General features: G+C 37.8%; 1 protein-coding gene across 1 annotated transcript; it reads right to left on the minus strand.

The window, feature by feature from the left end:
* Positions 1-1,065: 1,065 nt before the first annotated feature.
* Positions 1,066-24,476, minus strand: LOC308687954 (B-cell receptor CD22-like; the record flags this gene model as incomplete). The annotated part of the gene is made up of 7 exons (XM_081360773.1): positions 1,066-1,418; positions 1,503-1,757; positions 1,845-2,093; positions 2,193-2,534; positions 22,173-22,317; positions 22,413-22,484; positions 24,465-24,476. 7 exons carry the CDS (start codon positions 24,474-24,476, stop codon positions 1,066-1,068), a joined length of 1,428 nt encoding a protein of 475 aa, XP_081216899.1.
* Between the last annotated feature and the right edge of the window lie 114 nt (positions 24,477-24,590).

Raw genomic sequence — 24,590 nt, forward strand, 5'->3', positions numbered from 1 at the left:
CTAGCATTAGTAGGTTTAGGATTAGTTGTGGGGGAGGGGTTATGATTAGGGGTGGGGTTAGGATTAGCCAATCAGGTACTGACTTCAACGAGGGGGGTAATAATTTGGCAGGGGGTCGAAATTCAGCACAACACCAGCAAGCGAAGCAAAGCGTTTTAGAGGCACGGCGTTTTAAAACAAACGCCAGCTAAAAGTGCTCTTTTAGAGAAATAGGCTCTGTTATTCTGTTTTTGTCATTCTCAGCCGCCCAATGTCAGCAGAATGCACCGAAATTTGCCTTTATAGTACTGGCCGGATAACTCAGCGGGCTCTGGCGGGCTTTCACGCCATAGGTTCGTTCCTCTCCGCGGAGCATCCTTTGGCTCGTGCAGTTTTACTGTGTGATTTTATTAAAACTTCAGTAAAATCTGAGAAAAAGGAGCGATGCAGTACGAGTGCACCGTATCGATAGGGAACAAGGAGAAGGACTTACAGTACAAAACAAGAAATTTTAAATGCTGTGAGTTCACATCTCAGTATTTGTCAGTTTGCCATGAGATGTTTGAGCAGTCTGATAATTTCCCAACATATTATGTAATCTGACTTGATCACAAACTGTTGCAGTAACAATAAAGGAAGAGTTTTTGCCAACTCCCTAGGAACAGAAGCGTCAATCAAGTATCAAAAGTGTTGTCACTCTACAGTCTCTTACTCAAACAGTAAAACATAATTATGCTCAAATCAATATTTCACATTGGACCAGCTGTAAAAAGAAAACCATCTCTGAATTTACAAAAAAATCTAATTTTATTCTTTCAATGATATTATTCTGTGGTTCTTTGATCATCTCACCTCATTTATAGCAGATCTTCTGTTTATCCTTTTCTTCTTACTGTCAAAAACACAAACAAGTAATTTCATTGTTTCATATAGCCTACCATTAATAATCAAATATCTTTCTGAATTAGTTTGAAAGTATTACTGTATATTTATGCACTCTTTATTGATAGACTTTTATTTACATAATAAATGATAATAATAATATGATGATGAAGAAAACTCCTCCAGATGCCGCTGTGATCACAATCACATTCCTACCAGCAACATGATGAACTGAAAGAGGAAGATCATCATGATTAACTCTCCAAACTGATGAATGATGTGAAGATACAGGAGTGTGTTAATAAAAGCTTCACCTGTGACAGTTACAGCGTCTGATCTCTGAGATCCATGTTGATTGTGAGCCTGACAGTAGAAGCGTCCACTCTGTAGTGCACTGAAACTCTGTCCAGATCCAACAGCTGAGGTTTCATTCTCCTTAAACCAGCTGAAGTTCAGAGCAGGAGGGTTTGAGTCACTGATGCAGTTCAGAGTCACTGAATCTCCCTCCACTATTACATCAGATCCACTCATCAACACTGAGACGCTCCTGGGAGGATCTAAACATAAAAATTCACTATATAGATATTAGAAAATGATGAACTTGGAAATTTGAAACAATGTGCAGATGATCATGAACTCACACATGACGTTTAAAGTCACAGCATCAGAGTATTTCTCTCCATGTTTATTGATGGACTTGCACTTGTATTCTCCACTGTCATCAGAGCTGATCTTTGAGATGCTGTAGATTCTTCCAGATCCTACAATCGTTCCTCCTTTAATCCAGCTGATTTCTGCAGGAGGGTTTGAGTCACTGATGCAGTTCAGAGTCACTGAATCTCCCTCCACTATTACACCAGATCCATTTATCAACACTGAGATGTTCTTTGGAGGGTCTAAAAAGTGCAAAAATTAAAACCTTAAATCATCTAATTCAAACACAATCTCCTAATCTTAAAATTAATTAATTAATCTGTACTCACACATGACACTGAGCTGGACATCAGGAGAGATGTGAGTGTGTCCGTCTACAGCACAGCTATATCTGCCTGAATCCTCTCTTATGACTGACTGCAGCAGGAGTTCATTGTTTCTGTCTCTTCTCTCAGTTAATGGCTGTGAGTTTCTGTACCAGATGAATGTTGCTCTGTCAGTCAGAGCGCAGCTGCTTTTACATCTCAGAGTGACTGAATCTCCCTCTGTCACTCTCTTAGGAGACTCCACCTGAAGATCTGAACACAACACACACATTATATCTAGTGCTGCTGTCATACACTGATTATTTATTCAACATAATGCACAGAAGAAGAGATAAACCTCACCAAAAACACTTGTGACAGTCAGAGTCACTCCTGGTTTACCAATCCATTTTTCTTTATCAGTGATGAATCTGAAATAGTACATGTGTGAATCCTTCAGTGTCACATGACTCAGTCTGACGGTGCAGTTCTGCTGTTTATCTCCCAGATACTGAAGCCTCTGACTGTATTCAGGGTCCTCAGACAGATCTGGAGGCTCGACATAATCTATTACCAGTGTTTTGGCCCAGAACACTTTCATGATCTTATATCCAGTAGGGTATTTATAAGTGCAGCTCATTATCACTGTTGAGTCCTCTAGTGCACAGATGTGTGAAGGACTGTAACTCACACCCCAATCATACCTAGAAACCCCTGAAACACAGAATATAGGGATAGTTTACACACACACACACACACACACACACACACACACACACACACACACACACACACACACACACACACACACACACACACAAATTACAATTACCCTCATGTTGTTCCAAATGTTTACGCTGTTACTTTTTTCTCTGGAACACATGAACTGTTTACATTGTAAAGCAATAAAAATAATAGTTAGTGATGTACAGTACATAACTTTGATTTTACATTGATTTTTATCTTGGTATGTTTTTTACTAAACTAAAGACTAACATTTGCTTAATATTATATTTTTGATTCATACAAAAAATGTGAAAGGGGGTTCAAAAGGATGATTGACTAAAGTTAAAATGAACTCGTAGCTCACCGTGAAATGCGAGAATCATGAGCAGAAGTATCAGAGGAAGAGGAGGAGCCATTCTGACTGACATCACTGCAAGATCAACAATATAATCAGGCTTGATTCCAGAATCAGATCACTGAAGGCGCTTCTGAAATTAGTTACAGTGCTCAAAGTGTGTAAGCAACGGCTCCTTGCACCACCGTAGCAATAGCATAATGTACATGGGAAACTTATGAGATTACTAGTCATAACTTCAACAAATAATTATGCAACAGCGTTCAATAATATTATTAGGGCATGTGTTGCTGACTAATGAGAAAGTGATTTCATTAGTCAGTATCAAGACCAGTAAAATTTCAGGATTCTTGGTAGCAATTTCACTCCAAAGCAAACAATAATTGGATCACACTCCCTTTAACCCTTTACGAATTTTATTTAACTATTTAAAAAAAAAAAAAAAAAAAAATATATATATATATATATATATATAATTAAATAATCATTTATAATTCTAAGTAAATGCTAATATTATTTACTTATCTAATAATACAATTATGTAACTCTCAGATATTTTTTTTTAATGAATCTGTTATTCTGTATTCTTAATCTGTTATTCGGTTAATCTTCTTTCTTTATTTTTTTATTGAATTAATTTTTATTTATTTTTTTGGGACAATTTTGTCTTGTCCGTTGCCATGGTTATCACTATGTCAAATCATCGCAATTTCGGGAGTGACTCACGGAACGAATATTTAGCGTATTCATTAGCAGTTGTTACTCCTGAATCTTTGCAGTGTGTACGTGGCCATCGATCCAATTAGCAGCATGAAAAACAAAACTTTCATTCAAATTGTGAATGGATTATACATATAAATCCCTTTATAATCACTGAAGCTGTCAATCACTTCAGTTTAGTGCGAGCTCTTCATTCCTGCTAAATTCCCGTTCTAATCAATTAAGCTGACTACACTGCATAATGACTCATTTACACTTTGTTGGTTATAATGAGAGGATTCACAAGAGTGCAGAACTCAGTGTTGTATTGAGTGGACTCTGACTAACTGAAACACATCTGATTGGCCATTGCTTTTACGTGCTCAGAATGAATATAGTTTCAACTGCTCTTTAGCACCCCGTTGAACCAGGCCTGAATATAATACATGCATCAGGATAAAAACACAATCTTTATCTTCAAAAGCATTGCCATAACGCATCATGATGCTCTGAGCAGAGTTTAGAATGAGAATATTTCTACAACAGTATTAAACTGACTATATTCACATTTTAACCTGAGGATCTCTTACCGTGTTCTGGTGTGTCTGATCAGCAGGCATTAAACTGATGACTTTAACATGGTTAACAGTATTTATTTAAAAAAGCCCTGACAGAAATGTTTCTTCCTCTTTCTTATCTCCTGTGCACACAAGGAACAGCTGAGTGCAACTAATAGACCATTCTGATTACGAGAATGATAATGTATAGATAAAAAAAAAAAAAAAAAACATTTATTTCGGTTCCTGAGTCATTCGAAACATTTTCTGATTTGGGAAAAAGTCTTGAGTAAGAGTGGATGGTGTCACATTGGCTACATTCACACTGTCAGTCTAAATCTGTTCATTTGTGTATCCAATTGGAATCTAATGTAAAATTATTGACTGTCCACGATGTGTATTGCAACTATCCAGATCCGATTTGTGTTGCCAGTGGCACTCTTTCATTTTCCGGAATATCTGCATTGCACTGTAAAACTTTGACCTGTAAATTAATGGTAAAATAATTTACTGTTAATTGAACAGTTCTTTACTGTAATCTACGGTATGTTACTGTTTTAATTGAAAATGGTATGTTACTGTCAGAATTTGGCCATTTTTTTACAGCAAGGTTTAACTGTATAAGCCAAAAACAGCAACAAACGCAACATAGAGAGGTTTACAATACAGATCTTGTCTTATTTACAACATGACAACATGTAGTTGCCATGCTGAACAACTGCATCTTATGAGGCAGAACCGTATGAAGCTGGTATGAGCGCATAAGTCACACTGTTAACCCTTGCTGTAAAAAAAGGCCAAATTCTGACAATATCATACCATTTTCCATTAAAACAGTAATATACCGTATAAAATAAAACTAGCCTACAGGAATATACTGTGAATTAACAGTGCTCAAAGTCGACAATCAGAGGCTGTTTTCACTCACACCCTATATCCTCAATCACTATTGCCTACATTAGTTCACTAATATAGTCCACTTGAATGAAAAGAAGTGAGTGAATTGAGAAACTGATGAACACCTGATAAGCAGAATCACTGAAGGACAGAGAAACAAGAACAGAAAAAAGAGAAACACAAAAACTACAATTGACTTCCAGGAACACTGAGTGTGAAACCAGTTTACAAACCAGTTTACGATTATTTGTTTCAGACATGTACAAAAGTTCTTGTTGAGAATTTACAGAGATTGAGTTAATAATAAAGTTTGTTTTCACCATGATGGAGATCAGTATTTGCTTTAGTTGGTCACTTGTCCCTTGACTACTTACCGTTCATTTCTCTCTGGCTGCTGTAACAGTGAGTTTATAAAACACATTTGTTGTGGCAAGAAAAAGTCAAGAGGAAGATGATTAGTTATTATTGGCTTTTGTGATTGTTTACCAATCATCCTGGACATGTCTGATATTCAGATCTTTCCTGTATATTCTTTGAATTTATGGGTATTTCATATTTAGCATATATAATTGTGAATCTACAACATGAAATCAACATTTCTATTATCAGGTCTTCTGAACAATATAGTAATCATATAGTGCATTAAAACATGTTTAACTCCTGGTTGACTCAGACACACACAGAAATCAACAATCAGCACATGAATCTCAACAATGGTGACAATCAAAAGTTTCATGTCGCAATGCATGCTGGGTTCCAGGATAGTATAAAACTCCCAGCATGCACTGCTGCATGAATAATAAAAAAATATTGCCACCATTGTTGAGATTCATGTGCTAAATTGTGATATCTATGTTTTTCTAAAAGACAGCATAGCTTTGTTATTTTTTGGTTTATGCATGATGTGTTAAACAAATAAGTAATTATAATTTATTGCTGTGGTTTCACAGTGCTAATGTAACACTTTTAAATGAAGATAAAACTCTGAATGAGTAGGAATGACCTCCTTAGTGAATAAACAGGCAATATGATGATTTTATCACCATAATCAACATAACCGCATTCATTCATAAACTGTGTGTGTGCACAAGTGTGACTTGCACAAAAACACAGCTGAAGCAGCAAAAGAAACACTAATGTTTTAGCATCAGCATCCCAACTAAAGCAAACACTGATCTCTAAAATGGTAACTTCAAACAAACGTTTTCAATTAAACATCTCAATAACAACTTCTGTAGATGTATGAAATAAAGTCATACTGGTTAATAATAAGTGTAATAATGTGTAATGGCTGGAAGTCAGTTGTAGGTCTTGTGTTTCTCTATTTTCTGTTCTAACAGCAGGTGTTCATCACTAATGCTCAACAATCACTTACATATTCCCTTAATTATCTCACTGCAACACTGTCTCAATGTTACTTTTACTCTTTGTAGTGTGGATTTCCCTGTGGGGTTGAAAGGGTTAACAGTGTAAGATAAAAAGACACACCCACAGAATGTATTTTACAGTAATAAACTGTAAGTTAAAAAACAGGTATATACTGGCAACACTGTTGCCAGTAGTTTACTGTAAAATGTATTTTTTGGGTCACCATTGTGCAGAAGAGTAGAGCCTGTGCTTCAGTCCAGGAGAAGATCTATAAACATTGATGATTTGCTGCATGTTGCTTTATTTAACAGGCAGTGACTGTGTAGATGCTGATCCAGTGGAAATCTCTTTATTTACCGAAATTTTTTTGTGGTTTCAAATGAAATAAGTTCACAGTAATACTTTGCTCACTTTATTAATGCATTATAAATTTTAGTTAATACTTTTAAATGACAGTTGGTTAATTTAAGACAGTCGGTTTCGGCAAGTGAAATTAGTTAACTCGAGTTTTAGTGCATTTTTACAGTGCATTTTATTCTGAATGTGCCAATGTGTCAGATTGACCTAGTGGTACTGAGAAATTCTCCAATGTCAGGTCTGTCTATTTTTTGCTCCAGAATACAGTCATGATCTGATGGTCAGTAGGGTATGTATAAGTGCATCTCATTATCACTGTTGAGTCCTTTAGTGCACAGATGTGTGAAGGACTGTAACTCACACCCCAATCAGCACTAGAAACCCCTGAAACACAGAAATTAGCAGCAAAGTAGCAGCTATTGTTTATAAAAAATGTGGTATGCAAAATCTTTTGAGAGTTTCTGAAGTGTTGCACTGACTAACCGTAAGCCATGAGCAGAAAGATCAGAGGAAAATGAGGAGGAATTCTGACCGACATCACCATAGCAACACCTACAACAAATGTACAGTGGCTTATTTCTGTTAAATTCAATGGTTTAATTATGTTGTCATTTTTATAGTACATTACCTAGTAAACAAACAAATATAACTTAAAAAAAAAATCACTTCAGTCATACTCATTGCAACTGGTTTAGAAATGGTTAATTTAAACACACAAGCCCTTAACTTCCTCTTTTGGGCCAGTTCAAATTGAGCACCATCAACCGTACAAGCTGTTGACGAAGAATTGAGTGATGATTGACCATTATTGAAGACACCTGATGTTAACAAGCAGAATCACCAAAAGAGAAAATATTTTTTTTAAGATACCGTTATGAAGATCAGTGTTTGCTTTAGTTGGGCTCTTTATTCATAAACTGTAAACATAAGATTATCTTTGGCTGTTGTACCTGAGTTATAACTGCCAGATGAACAAAGAGAAAGTTGATCAAGTTTTGTTGGTTATGTTTTGACATAATCATAATTTCACCTGTATTACTGAACTCATTTAGAGTCTAATCTCTGACTTAAATGTATATTGTTGATTGCAGCGTCACTGTGATTCTACAGCATAAGATCTTTTTTTCTAACTAGTCTAAAGGATTTCTTAAAAGTTGTTCTGATAAAACAAAATCTTTCTTGTAGGCACACACAGACATCAAGAATCAGTGTATCAATCTCAACAATGGTGAGAAACAGAATATTCAATTAGGAAAAGGAAATTAGTAAGACAATTCAGATCATAATTTATTCATTCCGCAATGCATGATGGGAGCCATGAATGAGTTTTGATTGGTGGAACCCAGAATGCACTGCAACATGCTTTATTATTGTCACCATTGTTGAGATTCACAGGCTGATTCTTGATGTCTGTGTGTCTAATTAAAGCAAATTTCTAGGTATTTTTATCAGAATTTTTAAGAAATATATTGCATTATATTGAAAATAATAAAATTAATTTGCTGTAGAATCACAGGCTCTGTAATCAAAAAGGTAAATCTGACTCTCTAAATGACAGCTGATATTCAGGTGAAATTATGATTATCAAATCATAACCAACACCACCTGATCACCTTTTTTCTTTGTTCATCTGAGAGTTATAACTCAGATACAACAGCCAAACAAAGTGTAAAGTTAATGATTTATGGGTCAAGAGACCAACTAAATCAAACACTGATCTCCATAACGGTTACTTAAAAAAAAACAGATTTTCTCCTTCAGTGATTCTGCTTGCTAACATCAGGTGTCTTCAATAATGCTCAATTATCACTCAATTAATCACTTAATGAGCTCATAACCTTTAACACTCTTGAGTGTTAATTTAACACTCATATTTTAACACTGACTCTGGAGCCATATAAACTCCCAGGAGAGTTAATTTAACACTGGACTTTTTGCTGTGTAGGCTATAATAAAATGATGCATGGAAAAGAAACTGTCGACAGTCTCAGTGAGTTTATGCTGGATTTAGTGCGTAAATCATTTTGTTTACAAATTAGATGCTTTGCAGTTGTTATATAACCTACATGTTAAAGATTTTATTTTGGATGTGTTCATTGTGATTATATTGGCTGGGTTTATAAAAGTTTATAAAATTGAAAGGATCATTGCTTGGTGCATTTGGAAACAAAGCTTGTCTATTTCTAAATGTAATCGCGTGCATCTGTCTGTGTGTTGAAAAAAAACTTCGATTAAACACACTCGCAACAGACACAAAGCGAGACGTTAGCGGCACTGAGCGGACTTTTGCCTCATTCGCGCCGCGGGACCTCTAGACGCACGTAAACGCGTCTTTGCATTGACTTAACATTGAAATCACTCGCGCGGCGTCGCGCCAGACGCTCTATTCGCGTTTGGTATAAACGCACCATAACAATAACATTAGAGCGACAGCACTACCAACGTCCACAAGCGACTAGCGACATACAGCGACAAAATCTGACAAGTTAAAACAATATGACCTTTTCAGCTCATCATAAACCTGAACATGGGAGGCCCCTGAACTTGGGAGGCCCCTGGGCTTCAGCCCAGGTAAGCCCGTGCATTAATGCGGGCTTGGCAATGTCAACAAACTCAGTTTCAAGTAGGGCTGGGCGATATATCGCGCGATATTGTTAGGCGCATCTCATCAGTAAAGCCGGTTCCCTTGATTAGTAGTAAATCGCCATCACCTGCTTTCAGATGGAGCGGTGTTAAATTAACACTCCTGGGGCGAATGTGTTGCCTGGGGCTGTGAGTGTATATGAGTCCACACTCAAGAGTGTAAAGTGTTAAAATAAGAGTGTTAAATTAACACTCAAGAGTGTTAAAGGTAATGACATAATTAAGTGATTAATTTAGTGATGATTGAACATTATTGAAGACACCTGATGTTAGCAAGCAGAATCACTGAAGAAGAAAATCACAAATTGTAAGCCACCGTTATTGTGATGGGTGTTTGCTTTAGTTGGGCTCTAGACCATTACATGTTTACTTTAATTTTTACTGTTGTTTGTCTGCTGTTATTGATTTATAACAGTTAAATGAACAAAGTAAAGTGTGATCTGATAGTGTTGGTTATGTTTTGACATAATCATGCTGTGATCTGAAAAAGAAAACTTATTGAAATAGTTTGGTTTGATTTGATAGCTGCAGTTTTGTGATTCTTCAGCTTACGATTATCAGTATTTTACTTGTAAATCAAAAATATTTAATAAACATTGTCCTGATCAAAAGACTTTCAAATTATTTTATTTTAGAAACACAGACATCAATAATCAGCCTGTGAATCTCAACAATGGTGACAATAATAAAGCATGTTGCAGTGCCTGCCACCAATCACAACTCATTAATGGCTTCCATCATGCATTGCGTTATGAATAAATTATGATCTGAATTGTCTATGTAATTTACTTTTCCTAATTGAATATTCTGCTCGTCACCATTGTTGAGATACATTGACTGAATCTTGACGTCTGTGTATGCCTAAAAAAAAAAAATTTTTAAAACAACTTTTAAGAAATCTTTTATATTATATTAATAATTCTGGGCATTTATGCAGATTCACAGTAATGCTGCAACTAACAACATACATCTAAGTCAGAAAGAAGGATCTTAATGAGTTCAGTGATCAAGTTCAAATGATGATTGTCATAACATAACCAACACCATCAGATCACTTTTTATTCTTTGTTTATCTGTCTGTTATAACTCAGATACAACAGCCAAACAAAGTCTAAAGTAAACATATAATGGTCTAGAGCCCAACTAAAGCAAACACCCATCACCACAATGGTAACTTACAATTTGTGATTTTCTCCTTCTGTGATTCTGCTTGTTAACATCAGGTGTCTTCAATAATAGTCAATCATCACTAAATTAATCACTTAGTTATCTCATTAACTTAAAGACTCTTGAGTGTGGACTCATACACTCCCAGGGGTGTTAATTTAACACTGGATGTTTCGCTGTGTACAAAGAGCCGTAGTTAACTGACAAGCTGAGCCATATCGCATTAAATATCGCTGGCGATACGTCCGCGATATTAATGCGATATGGCTCAGCTTGTCAGTTAATTACGGCTCTTTGTAGTAAATGCCGCTTCATCTGAAAGCAGGTGATGGTGATTTACTACTAATCAAGGAACCGGCTTTACTGATGAGATGCGCATAACAATATCGTGCGATATATCGCCCAGCCCTAGCAAGTTATTTTTATTCACACTGTAAAATCCAACATTGGTTCTTACTAAAACTTTTTTAGTTAACTTTACTTAATGTCTTAACTTAATTGTAAAAATCTAGTAATCTGTACTATTCACATACTATGTTTTATTTACTCAGAAAACCCAAGTTAAGATTAATTGATTGGTTTGAGTGTGGTTTTTGAGGCAGGGAAATTCTTAATGGACCTTTCACTCATTTCCTCCACTTCTGCAGTTATTTGTCTTTGTTTGCATTCACTCATTTCCCAAAGTAATCTTGAATGTTGAATTGTCAATACAACTGAAAAATTTGTGAGAACATAACATAAGTTGACTACATAAATTGATTTTGATTTTCCTAAAATATTTATGGCGATTAGTGATCCCTTTGTTTGGGCATTAGGAACGATATTTTCTTTATTATGATTCTCTTTCTGTTGATGCAGTGATGCAACAATAAATCAGTTGTTTAGTGTCAAAGAAAGAGAAGGACACAGCAAAATCCCCAGTGTTAAATTAACACCGAAAAGTGTGAATTAAATAAACTCTGAGCAGAGTGTTAAACGAACACCGAAGCAGTGTTAAAGTTAATGAGATAATTAAGTGATTAATTGAGTTATGATTGAGCATTATTGAAGACACCTGATGTTAACAAGCAGAATCACTGAAGGAGAAAATCACAAATTGTAAGTTACCATTATGGAGAATAGTGTTTGCTTTAGTTGGGCTCTTGACCATTACATGTTTACTTTAAATTTTGTTTGTCTGCTGTTATTGATTTATAACAGTCAGATGAACGAAAAACTAATGTGATCTGATGGTGTTGGTTATGTTTAGACATAATCGTGTTATGATCTGAAAAATCAAATTTATTGAGAAATGTGGTTTAATTTGATAATTACAGCAGCTCTGTGATTCTTCAACCTATGATTTTCAGTATTTTTAATATAATCCAAAATATTTAATAAACATTGTTCTGATCAAAAGACTTATTGATAAACACAGACATCAATAATCAGCCTGTGAATCTCAACAATGGTAACAATAACTTTTCCTCTGGCTGCCACCAATCACAACACATTAATGGCTCCCATCATGCATTGCAGTATGAATAAATTATGAACTGAATTATCTTAGTAATTTCCTTTTTCTAATTGTATATTCTGCTCGTCACCATTGTTGAGATGCATACACTGGATCTTGATGTCTGTGTGTGCCTAAAAGAAAGATTTTTATTTATTTTTTTCAAACAGTAATCCTTTGTACTATATCTAAAATTCTAGATATGTAGAATCTCGGCTATGCTGTAATCAACAACATAAATCTAAGTCAGAAATAAGGGTCTCATTGAGTTCAGTGAAGCTAATCAAGTTCAAACTAGGTTATGTTGGATTTATGTAACATTATTTATTTCAATTAACTTAAGTTAATTACATAAGGTTAATCCAGTACCGTTTAGTTGGATAAGGTTAACAGTCTTAATTTTGTCCAAAATTAACTAAAAACACTAAAGGCCATGTCACAGGTCGAGGTGGAGCGCCAGCGGGCCGCCCACCCCTTCGCTTGCGTGCCGCCCCTGAGGAGCCGGCCGTGGGCACGAAGGACATGGCAGACACAGCATTCAAAATAAATATACTCTTTATTAAATAATAAAAACAATGTTAAAAGTCTCTTCAGTTCAAGTTATCTCTTCATGTATCTCTTCGCATTTCTCAGCACCTTCGGACAGAGAGAGGAATGGACATAATCCACAACTTCCGCATTCTCTTCGCGTTTCTCAGCACCTTCGGACAGAGAGAGGAATGGACATAATCCACAACTTCCGCATTCTCTTCGCGTTTCTCAGCACCTTCGGACAGAGAGAGGACTGGACACAATCCACAGCTTCCGCATTCTCTTCAGCGTTCTCTTCGCGTTTCTCGGCACAGCATTAGCAGGCTCTTCACTGGACTCAGACAGAGGGAGGAATAGACACGTGTAACTCACAGCATTAGCAGGCTCTTCACTGGACTCAGACAGAGGGAGGAATAGACACGTGTAACTCACAGCATTAGCAGGCTCTTCACTGGACTCAGACAGAGGGAGGAATAGACACGTGTAACTCACGGCATTAGCAGGCTCTTCCAGCATTAGCAGGCTCTTCAAGCATTAGCCGGCTCTTCAAGCATTAGCAGGCTCTTCAAGCATTAGCAGGCTCTTCACTGGACTCAGACAGAGAGAGGAATAGACACGTGTAACTCACAGCATTAGCAGGCTCTTCACTGGACTCAGACAGAGGGAGGAACAGACACGTGTAACTCACAGCATTAGCAGGCTCTTCACTGGACTCAGACAGAGGGAGGAATAGACACGTGTAACTCACAGCATTAGCAGGCTCTTCACTGGACTCAGACAGAGGGAGGAATAGACACGTGTAACTCACGGCATTAGCAGGCTCTTCCAGCATTAGCAGGCTCTTCAAGCATTAGCCGGCTCTTCAAGCATTAACCGGCTCTTCAAGCATTAGCCGGCTCTTCAAGCATTAGCCGGCTCTTCACTGGACTCAGACAGAGAGAGGAATAGACACGTGTAACTCACAGCATTAGCAGGCTCTTCCAGCATTAGCAGGCTCTTCAAGCATTAGCCGGCTCTTCAAGCATTAGCAGGCTCTTCAAGCATTAGCAGGCTCTTCACTGGACTCAGACAGAGAGAGGAATAGACACGTGTAACTCACAGCATTAGCAGGCTCTTCACTGGACTCAGACAGAGGGAGGAACAGACACGTGTAACTCACAGCATTAGCAGGCTCTTCACTGGACTCAGACAGAGGGAGGAACAGACACGTGTAACTCACAGCATTAGCAGGCTCTTCACTGGTCTCAGACAGAGGGAGGAACAGACACGTGTAACTCACAGCATTAGCAGGCTCTTCCAGCATTAGCAGGCTCTTCAAGCATTAGCCGGCTCTTCACTGGACTCAGACAGAGAGAGGAATAGACACGTGTAACTCACAGCATTAGCAGGCTCTTCACTGGACTCAGACAGAGGGAGGAATAGACACGTGTAACTCACAGCATTAGCAGGCTCTTCACTGGACTCAGACAGAGGGAGGAACAGACACGTGTAACTCACAGCATTAGCAGGCTCTTCCAGCATTAGCAGGCTCTTCAAGCATTAGCCGGCTCTTCACTGGACTCAGACAGAGAGAGGAATAGACACGTGTAACTCACAGCATTAGCAGGCTCTTCACTGGACTCAGACAGAGGGAGGAACAGACACGTGTAACTCACAGCATTAGCAGGCTCTTCACTGGACTCAGACAGAGAGAGGAGAATATGTATAACTCACAGCATTAGCAGGCTCTTCACTGGACTCAGACAGAGAGAGGAGAATATGTATAACTCACAGCATTAGCAGGCTCTTCACTGGACTCAGACAGAGAGAGGAGAATATGTATAACTCACAGCGTTAGCAGGTTCTTCCAGCATTAGCAGGCTCTTCACTGGACTCAGACAGAGGGAGGAACAGACACGTGATTGCGAGTGAACAGCAGAAACAATTCCCACACTCACATTTCCACCACACACTGTAAGGTTTCACTCGTGCTCATTTCCACAATAAAACCGCAACTCAACAGACCCACAGTGCACCAAGGCCTCCGCCCGCATTCCAGCCGAAGTTCTCTCTGGCTCTCTCATCTATCTCTCTCATCTGTCTCTCTCGTCTGTCTCTCTCTCGTTCTGTCTCTCTCTCGTCCTCTCTCTCCCGCGGCCTCCCGCCGCGACCGCGGCCACGGCCGCTCACCTGCTGCGCGTCTCACCCCTCACCCTCCTTGTGTGTTTTATCCTCCCAAAAAGCGGGAGTGGCCTCAATCAGACGTTCAGAGTGAAGTCCCTACACCTGTCGCCAATCTGCCGTTTAGTTGTCATGACGACAAACACTCATACAGATCTGGAGCTGTTTGTCACCCCGTGACAGCCACTCAGAAGGCCACTTAAAAAAGAAAAGAAAAAAAAGAGCAGCTTGCCTGTAGTCACCATGCTGCAATGAACTGCGGAAATGAAAACCCGCTAGAATCGACGTCATGACTTGACGCCAATGAGAAGAGATGTGGAGAGACGAGACGTGCAGCCCTGCCTCAATCGACGTCATCACTTTTCCACTAACCAATGAGAAGCATTGTCTGGCCTGTTGAATACCTTGGTCCAAAGCGGGCCAGCTCGGGCTAGAGGTTACGAACAGACATGGAGTTTACCTGAGTCTAGAGACGGCAGCACCGGATGATTCTGTCAGCATTAAAGACTTTTAAAATAATTTACCTCACTTTCATGTTTGAAGGACTTCTGTTTGTGATCCGATGTGGATTCTGATCACCGTATAAGGTAGACATATTTATACGCTATGCAAAAGAATATGCACGCTAACCATTAACATAGTAAATATGAACGCTTGAAGAAATCAGACAAATCATAATGGCTATCACAATCATGTTTTTATTTGATCTGTCAGTTGCCTACGTCTCGTCTCTTTATACCGGACTATCATAAAATAAAGCAACTTTTTTTTCAGGAGCTTCCTCTGTTTCTCTGACTGAAAATATAACTGTACTGGGAGAGAGTGCTAAAGCTCCAGGTCGTATTTTTGGTGGCATATATTTGTAGAAATGATCATTCTTTCTAAATGTGATGTAAATCTGTCCTGTAACTACCAAATAAACAGAACGTCGATGCTTGTGTTTTAAATATTCAAGTAAACAACAAAAATGCCAGCAAACGGTGGCACGATCTCACTGTTTCCAGTGATTTTTTTCTGTTTAGTTTTTGGTAAAACTTCTTTTTTTCTATTTTATAAAACTTCCATTTGTTGGTGTAAAGATGGGTTAGTGTCACGGGCACGTTTTAGCGAAGCAAGCACTGTGGAGCTTCTGGCTCAATAGTGGAAACACAACTAATATGAACAAATTCAAAAATTAATGGTGTGCAGAGTCTACAGTTTAGACTCACAAAGACAATAAGAATCAGCACATGAATCTCAACAATGGTGACAATGAACAAAATATTAACAAACAGATCAACTCTGAACATCACAAAAAAAAGCTACTAAAGTCACAAAAAAAAAAGCAAAAAAAAAAAAAAAAAAAAAAAGCAAACAGGAACAATCAATGACAATTACAGGACAATTCAGCTGCATAATATATTCATGTTGCAATGCATAATTGGAGCCATGGGTGCGTTTTGATTGGTGGCTCCCATCGTGCACTGCAACATGAAGCTTTTTGCTTGATTGTTACCATTGCTGAGGTTCATATGCAGATTTTTGATATCCGTGTGTGTACAGAAAAAAAAATTGTCTAAAGGCATTTCTGAATCTTAAGCAGTAACATCACAGATTTAATGTAGTAAAAAATTAACAAACCTTTAATAATGCTGGATAAGACAGTCTGTGATTCAAGCAACTACATGATGAAAATGTCATCAAAACATTTATACTGTCATGATCTTGGCTGCATTTCCCTAAACACTAAGTTGATTGTAGAACAATTGCAACAAATGTTCTTTATGATCAATGTAATTGGCTGTAATGTGACCACAGTTATAAATGTGATTGGTTATAAAAGGCACATGTGGTCCGAGTTAGCCATTATGGTTCAGGTTGTTTTGGCAACTTAAAATGATAGTGTAATCATCATTAAATAGCCTGATTCATGATCTCATTCATAATATAATAACTGATGCTGATTGGTTTGCCCTTATTTTTAAGTTTTGAATTGTCATCCTTGTATAACTACAGCATGACATGTACTGTAAAAACACAGCAAAGGATTTTTTTTTTAAATGTTCTGCATAAGTTTTTGTTTTTTTGTTATAGTCAGTCACTCTGAGACATCAAGAATCATCATGATATTCTAAATGATAAACCACCCGTTTTGAATTATCTCAGCTTCTCCTAATAGTGTTAATGCATGGTAGTGATCAAAGTAATATTTTTTAAGTTGTTTGACAAAGTACATATTTAATTCATATTATATCAACCAACTGTAAGTCATACTAACAATCAGGTTGTACTTTCCCAGCGACTTACCCTCAACTGCATACAGTCAAACTAACCTTCTTCAGATGATCTCTCTTCATTTATATTACAACATACAAATGTTTTTAGTAAAAACACAATTGCAGATGCTGAAAAAAAATTAATCAACAAAAGTCAAGGGTCAAGAGCCCAACTAAAGCAAACACTGATACACAAAATGGTGATTTCAAACTATTATTTTCAATAAAACATCAACATCTAAACTGTTAATTCACAATAAAAGTTCTGTAGACGTCTGACAGAAATAAAGGTTAGTAATAAGTGAAGCTGGTAATGCTGTTTGTGGAGTTGTTTAATCCTCCTCTGCTGAGATCTTCATAGATTTAACCCCCTGTGGTCGGCTCGTTTTTTTTCCGTATGAGTACAAAAAAAGAAAGAAAAAAAAATATTAATTTTTATCTTATACATCAATCGATCCTGTTTAGTGTGTATTTTTTTTTGTGTGCTCATAATAAAAACAAAGTGTTGTGCTTTTCGCTAAATAAAGAAAAATAAACATGATGCGAGTTCTGCCTACTCTCCATCAGTGAAGTCAATTCTGAAACGCGTCCGAAAATGAACTGTAACTCAGCGAATACTCAGTCAAACAGGCATACAGACACACAGGCATGAAGCTTGAATTCTCTTATTTTAAATGAAGTAATTTTTATAAAAAACAAATATTCACAGTTTATATAATATGTATGTAAAGAGAGAGATGTCAGTCGTTCTCATCTCAGCTAATTAAGTTTTAATGTGACTCCGCCTACGGAGACCGCGCTATTCAAACGCAAATGTGAGGCGATCAAAACAAACCTGTGAAACGCCCACATCCGCTGGATAAGGCGGGTGAAACACTGGATGCGTGGCGTAAGCGTCTCAGCTGCGTGGCGTGTCCGTTTTTATTTCGGCTCCCATGTTAACAGTTTAGAGTTTGCACACTGCCTGTGTGAGACGCGCGTCTCAGGCCCGGCACGAGCCGCGTGGAAAACGCGTGCATTCTAGAAATAGAACCAACGCCTATTTTTCACGCGACACGCAAACGTCTTGGAAGCGTTTCCATGCAAAATTGAATAGGAAAATCTGTTTATTTGTCATTTTGACACGAATACATATTAATAAATGTCCTTTTGATGTTTAAAAGTGTCTAGGTTTTGACATAAATGCAAATATAAATGTAATTTTACAAAATATGATTGATTTTCAAATACTGCTGTATTGAATGAACAGCTTTTAGCAAACTCTATTGCTATACTGAGATGAGGAATATATACTGTATGTGTTTTGTCAAAAATAAAGTCATCAACTAACTAATGAATCCTTTACTTTGAAATACGTATGATAAAATGTATACTTTAGTTCTGAAAGACGTTGACTAGTTTTGAAAAGATTATAAAGTATGTATGTGCATGCATATATGTGTGTGTATATCAGAGCATGTGAGCGGAGTGGAGCGGTGAGAATCTCTGCTCATCGCTCACGGAACTGTTCACCCCTCCGTTCCCCCGCTCAAAGCTACATCAGGCCGCTCCGCTCATTATCGCTCAGCGCTCAACGAAGTTTGCTTCGCGCTCCACTCAAATCGCCTCCGCTCGCTCCAAAAAAGGAAAAAAATCTACATGTATATCACTTTTAGCTTAGACCACAGCCTTACCTCCTAAACAACTAATGAGTAACAACAACATTTTTCAAATAGAAATGTTTTATTTCAAATTACAGGCCTATGTAAGAAGGAATATAGCCTACACAAAAAGTCCTGTAAAATTAAACGAATAAATGGGCCTAATAATATAAATAATAATTATATAAACAAAAATATACATACATTTTTTAAAAGTAAATTAACTATAAGGCCAGAATTTTGATAAGTGAACTTTTGCGCAACGCACACAATTAAAATTTAAATTGGCTTCCATACACACAAACTGCTGTAAAATTAAACGAATAAATGAGCCTAATAATATAAATATTATTATGGACGACACAAATTCGGCTAAATAAAACGAACCATTAGGTCTACTTGAATGAAAAAAAAACAAATTTGTTTGAATATTACGCTATATTTAGGCTAATTTACACTTTGTTACAAGTTACCGTATTCAATTTGCTAACCTTTTGTTTTCTTCCCAGCGTGTTCGCGTAGCTCACGTTCATGTTTTCGAGAGATGTCTTTTGAGATTCCAAAATGAATCTTTGCTGACTGAAACGATGTCTCCACATTCGTTTTCTTGTACCACATTATCATTGTTAGTTAGTTATATTAATAGTAGGCTACACCTGACCTGTATGACTTCTCATTTTCCTTTTTGAAGTATAGCCTACTTTTTGAACTCCATTACTGAGCCGAGTTTTGACTGAAAATAGTCTACTGTTGATGACTGTGCAAGACAGATGGATCCTGGTTTAGGTTTGACTGAGCATGCTTCAGACTCGTGGTGTGAGCGGAGCGAAATTGGAGCGGGAAATAAGGCGACGCTCTGTCCTTTTAAAAATGCCGCTCTGCGCTCTGTCCAAGATCCTCCCGCTCCCCGCTCGCTCCCGCTCCACTCCGCTCACATGCTCTGGTGTATATATGAAGAGTTCAGATGCAAAAGCCTCTAAATGCCATCTGAAATTTTCTCCAAGAATGATCATTTTTATGAAGCTTGTATATTTAAGTTAGCTATAGGTGACACACCTGAATGAATGGCTCATTAAGTATGCAGGGACGTAGTCTCACCAGGTGTGAACTACTAAATATGCATGATGCTGTTGGAGCGTTTACGCCCCATCCGCATATTGGCTTTCCAAACTAAAAGTGTTTCACAAAACTAAAATCAATGTATCGTTTTATGTGAATGATTAGGCAGGATGATTTTCACATCATTTTGAAGAAAAAAATCTAGGCGATGACATCCATTAGACAAAAGTCTTATTGCCACATATTTAGTATGTGTTTTGTGGCCTTATTTCAGAAACTTTAATTTTTAGTTTTTTCGATAACCATGCATAAACATTATTCTCTCAAAAATGAAAACATGTACATACATGTGGCTCACATATTATGGAAGTCCTGTTTGTGCTATATAGAGTGAATTTACACCTTTGCTATTAATATGTTTATAAGCAACTGAAAAAAGCACAAATGTCAGGGCATGTCAGAACATCTCAAGGACCCCAAAAACACCCCAGACCCCAGAGGGTTAATGTCTTCTTTTCTCTTCAGGCTTTCATCTTAGGCTGTGGCTGAAGTCAGTTGTAGTTTCTGTTATTGTTGTTCCTCTTTCCTTCTGCTTTTTATTAATTAATTATCTCATTAGCTCTGACATGTTGCCTGTAGTGTGCACACTGAGCAGTGTTCATTTCATCTGGCTAACCCATGTGGGGCCTACAAGGAAACTGTGGACAAAACTGGCTGGAACCCAGTTTGATAACCCAGGCCAAACCCATCTTGGTCCCATCTGGTTGTGCTGGTTTGCTACATGATTGGGCAATTCAGTAATGGGAAATGACATCAATCAAACATAAAACTCATATATTATTTTAAAACAATCATGAACAGTTTTACCAGACTCTTATAAGGATATGAACTGCAATATCTGCACAGAGACACAGCAATAATATAAATATATATAAATTATTTCTGAGGGGTGGACTTCAAATTTGCTGTGGGATCATAGCCCTCTAGTGCCAAATTAACACAATTTCAAAACATGGTTTGAAACATTATGGGCTTGTTCGACTTGAACCGGAGCTGCACAGACTGATTGTGAATGACACCAAAGTACCGCAAGAGCGATTAGAGAGCAGACGGCTCGTATGCTTTTGAATCACTCTCGAGGTACTTTGACGTCATAAACCGATCGGTCTGTGCAGCTCCGGTTCAAGTCAAACAAGCCTAAAACGTACTAAAGTCTCGTTTGTTGAAATCACGTGACAGGTTGATACGAGCTTCAAAGCACCAATATGAAACAATGGGCTGAAATTGGTCCGTTTATTTTTGCAAATTTAATTTCTATTTAAAAAAAATAAAATAAAGATAAACTATCAGTCACACAGTTCCTTTAATAAACAGATAATATTTGCACATAATTCAGTCACACTATAATATGTGTAAGGTCCTTTCAGCAATAGCTCATAGTGAAAAACATGTATATTGATGACAATACTGTTCATTCATCACACACTTGAATATAATCCATTACTTTGTTCGACAAAAACTATAAACATACTTATATGAAAAATATAAGAACAGAAACTCTACAGTGACGCTCACAGATAAAGTCGCTCATTTTTATTGGTAGTTGTGATGTGGGTGTGTCCAGAGATGCCACAAAAGTTGAGTAAAGTTTAAGTGTACTTCATTTTACCATGGCGGCTTGTAGTGTGGCTACAACAGATATGAGAGAAGATCATTTAAGTGATTATAATTGATGAAAATTAAAGTGATGTTCACTATCTATTGACGAGTACGAGGACAATTTCTCTATTGATAATATATTATATAATATATTGAGAAGACCTGAGGATCTCACACTTACTGAAACATTTTCATTTTCAGAAGAGCCCGACTGGTGAACAGCAGGTCTGGGATGAACAGTCTATGTGAAAAACACATAGATTATTTATTATCTGAATTTTGAATGCAAATCTTTTGCACATGTAGTTTTAGACATTTCACTTACTGTGAGTGTGTTGTACTGGTCAGAAGATCTGGTCCTGAGGTCAAGAGCTGTATATGAGCCTGCACTGGGATCATCTTTCTACATATATTTATATATATATATATATATATATATATATATATATATATATATTACACACACACACACACACACACACACACACACACACAATCTCTGCATGGATGAATATGATTTCTCTACTCACCTGTGATATCCACCTGTCTAACGCTCTCCTACTGTGAGTCTGGCACCAGTTTGTGAGGAAGTGAGCCGTGATCCCTCTACTCACCTGTGATACTCACCTGTCTACTGCTCTCCCACTGCGAGTCTGGCACCAGTCTGGAAAGGAAGTGCACCTTGAACCCTCTACTCACCTGTGATACTCACCTGTCTACTACTCTCCCACCGTGAGTCTGGCACCAGTCTATGGAGGAAGTGAGCCGTGATTTCTCTACTCACCTGTGACATCCACCTGTCCAACGCTCTCCCACTGGGCGTCTGACACCAGTCCGTGAAGGAAGTGAGCCTCGATATCCTTACTCACCTGTGATACTCGCCTGAGATACTCGCCGGTCCATACCCGCGGCGGTGCTGTTCTGGGTTCCTGGGAAGAAGAGGACAAGGAATTTTAGATTACGATTTCTTAATTGCTTTTTAATAGAAAATAAAGTTGCCATTCCTTTTACTCCTGCCTCTTGCCTCCTCCTTGATACGCTCCTCTGGGTGACAGTGGTTTAGGGGTGGGCGCAGTCTGGCTTGGCCCACCCCGACCTGTGACAATTTTAACTCTGAATTATAACTTCAAGTTTAGTCTTTTTCGACAAAAAAAAAAAAAAAAATAGGAAAAAGCAATTAGGCTTCAGAAGACTTGCAACACAACCCATAACACATGAGTTGTGAACTCATTGATTATTTTTAGGATCTTTTCTGGGACATTTTTGGAGCTTAACCATTTTTACATAAATTGTTGCATTGAATTGAACTAGACAAGTGTACATAAGAATGGTTTAATGAATGATTTACACATTTTTTTCATGCAGTGAAAGCGAACGGTGACTGGGATTGCATTGTGCATGAGATCTGCTTTTGGGTTCCACAGACAGAAAGTCAAACAGGTTTGGAACGTCACAAGGCTGAGGAAATTATTAAATTTCACAACTATCACTTTAATAACATTACTAACAGTAAATGTTGTACTTTGCAGGGAACTCGGTAAGCTGAAATACAAGTTTGATCAAGAATAAAAATCCTCCTGTAGACCTGAAAATCATTGAAGTGTCTGGACCATCCACCAGAAAAGAAGAAAAACAAACGGAAAACGATGCTGTACCTTTTCACTTTTCTAACTCTTTAAGTACCTCACACCAACTTGGTCCCATAGTGACATTTTTGACCACAAACGAAATTGCTGATCGTGTGGATTCTTAGTGAAATGACTGGAATTCACCAGTGAACATTCACAGAACAACAGATAATTTTACTGCACCTTAATACTGTTTCCGGGTCAAAGCCTCTACTTCTACTTCCTCTTAGCCTGGCAAGCCAGACCTCAAGATGTTAGGTCTGGAAACTCACCATAGTCACGGCTCAATCCGAGGGGCGGGATAAACGGCTGTCTTTCTAATTCCCTCTGCACGCAATAGGACAGCGCTTCAACCAACCAGAGCGTTTTCCCAACAGCGGAGCTTAGTTGATAGATTCAACTTTTGCCATATCTGGCCGGCAAAACGACGAACACATCTTCCTTTTTTTAAGAATGACTTAAGTGCCGTTCTTTGCTCTTTTCTCAAAGAAAAACTTAACTCCAAGTCCTCCAGAGTCGCGGCCAAAGCCGATTCGAAAGACCGTTGTTCTCCATCAGCAGCCGCCATTCTTTGTTTTCAAGTAGCAGCAGCCAGGTAACCGTCGCAACTCTGTCGTGTATGTTAAGCCCGCCCCCGCCTACTCTATACACAACGTGATTGGCCTGACCCAATCTGGGTTTTTGCAGCGAGAAGGTTTATTGAGAGTTGCTAGACGTACCTGGCTGCGAAATACATTTTGCTGCCGCTAGGGTGCGTCTAGATTTCTAGGCTAACTTCCTCTGTCTTGTTTCATGAGAATACTCAACAACCATTTATGAACACTGTTGATTCAAGTCACACATTTAAGCTTTTCAAAAGCCACAGTGTACATTACAGTCTCCAGTCTAACGGTATCCCAGACTTCAACACTTTATGATTCAAAATAGCTGAATAACTAACCATCTGAGATTTCAGTATAGAGATAAAGGTTACAGCACAATGAGTGTATATTAGCACTGTTTGTTTGTTTTTGGCATCTGATAGAGCTTTTGGACTTGGAAACAGTGATGTCAGACTTACCATCGGACTGAAACACAAATGTTTTAAAGTTAAGTATGATGGACATTTTTAATTAGTTCAAATGTTATTTTTTTACATTGATTTATTTCGTGGAACATATGTGTTTCCATGCATTTTGTTGAGATATCTTTTCTTGTTTATCTATTGTATACACATGGTTGATTATTCATGTTGCTTATGTATTATACTATTTTTTTGGGTATTCATTTATATTAAATGAGGTTTTATTTAACAAAGTTCGGGAGGAGCAGGTTCAGATAATTAACCAAATCATGCACAGCTGTTGATTAATCAGTAATCAACTCAATGACAGAGTATAAATTCACAGCAGACCTGTCTCTGTTCATTGAAAGTTTGTCAGCATCCCTCCTCCACCCCATCTCCTCACTTCCAGTTCCATCTACACTTCCATTTCCATCTACTCTTACCAACTGGGGGGAGTACTTTTAGTTCGGGCCTAACTCCGAGCTCGGAGCCCTCCCCCCGGACAGCACGCCAAATACGCATAAACTTA

The sequence above is a fragment of the Scardinius erythrophthalmus genome (assembly GCF_964197995.2).
Source record: "Scardinius erythrophthalmus genome assembly, chromosome: 3".
Taxonomy (NCBI): domain Eukaryota; kingdom Metazoa; phylum Chordata; class Actinopteri; order Cypriniformes; family Leuciscidae; genus Scardinius; species Scardinius erythrophthalmus.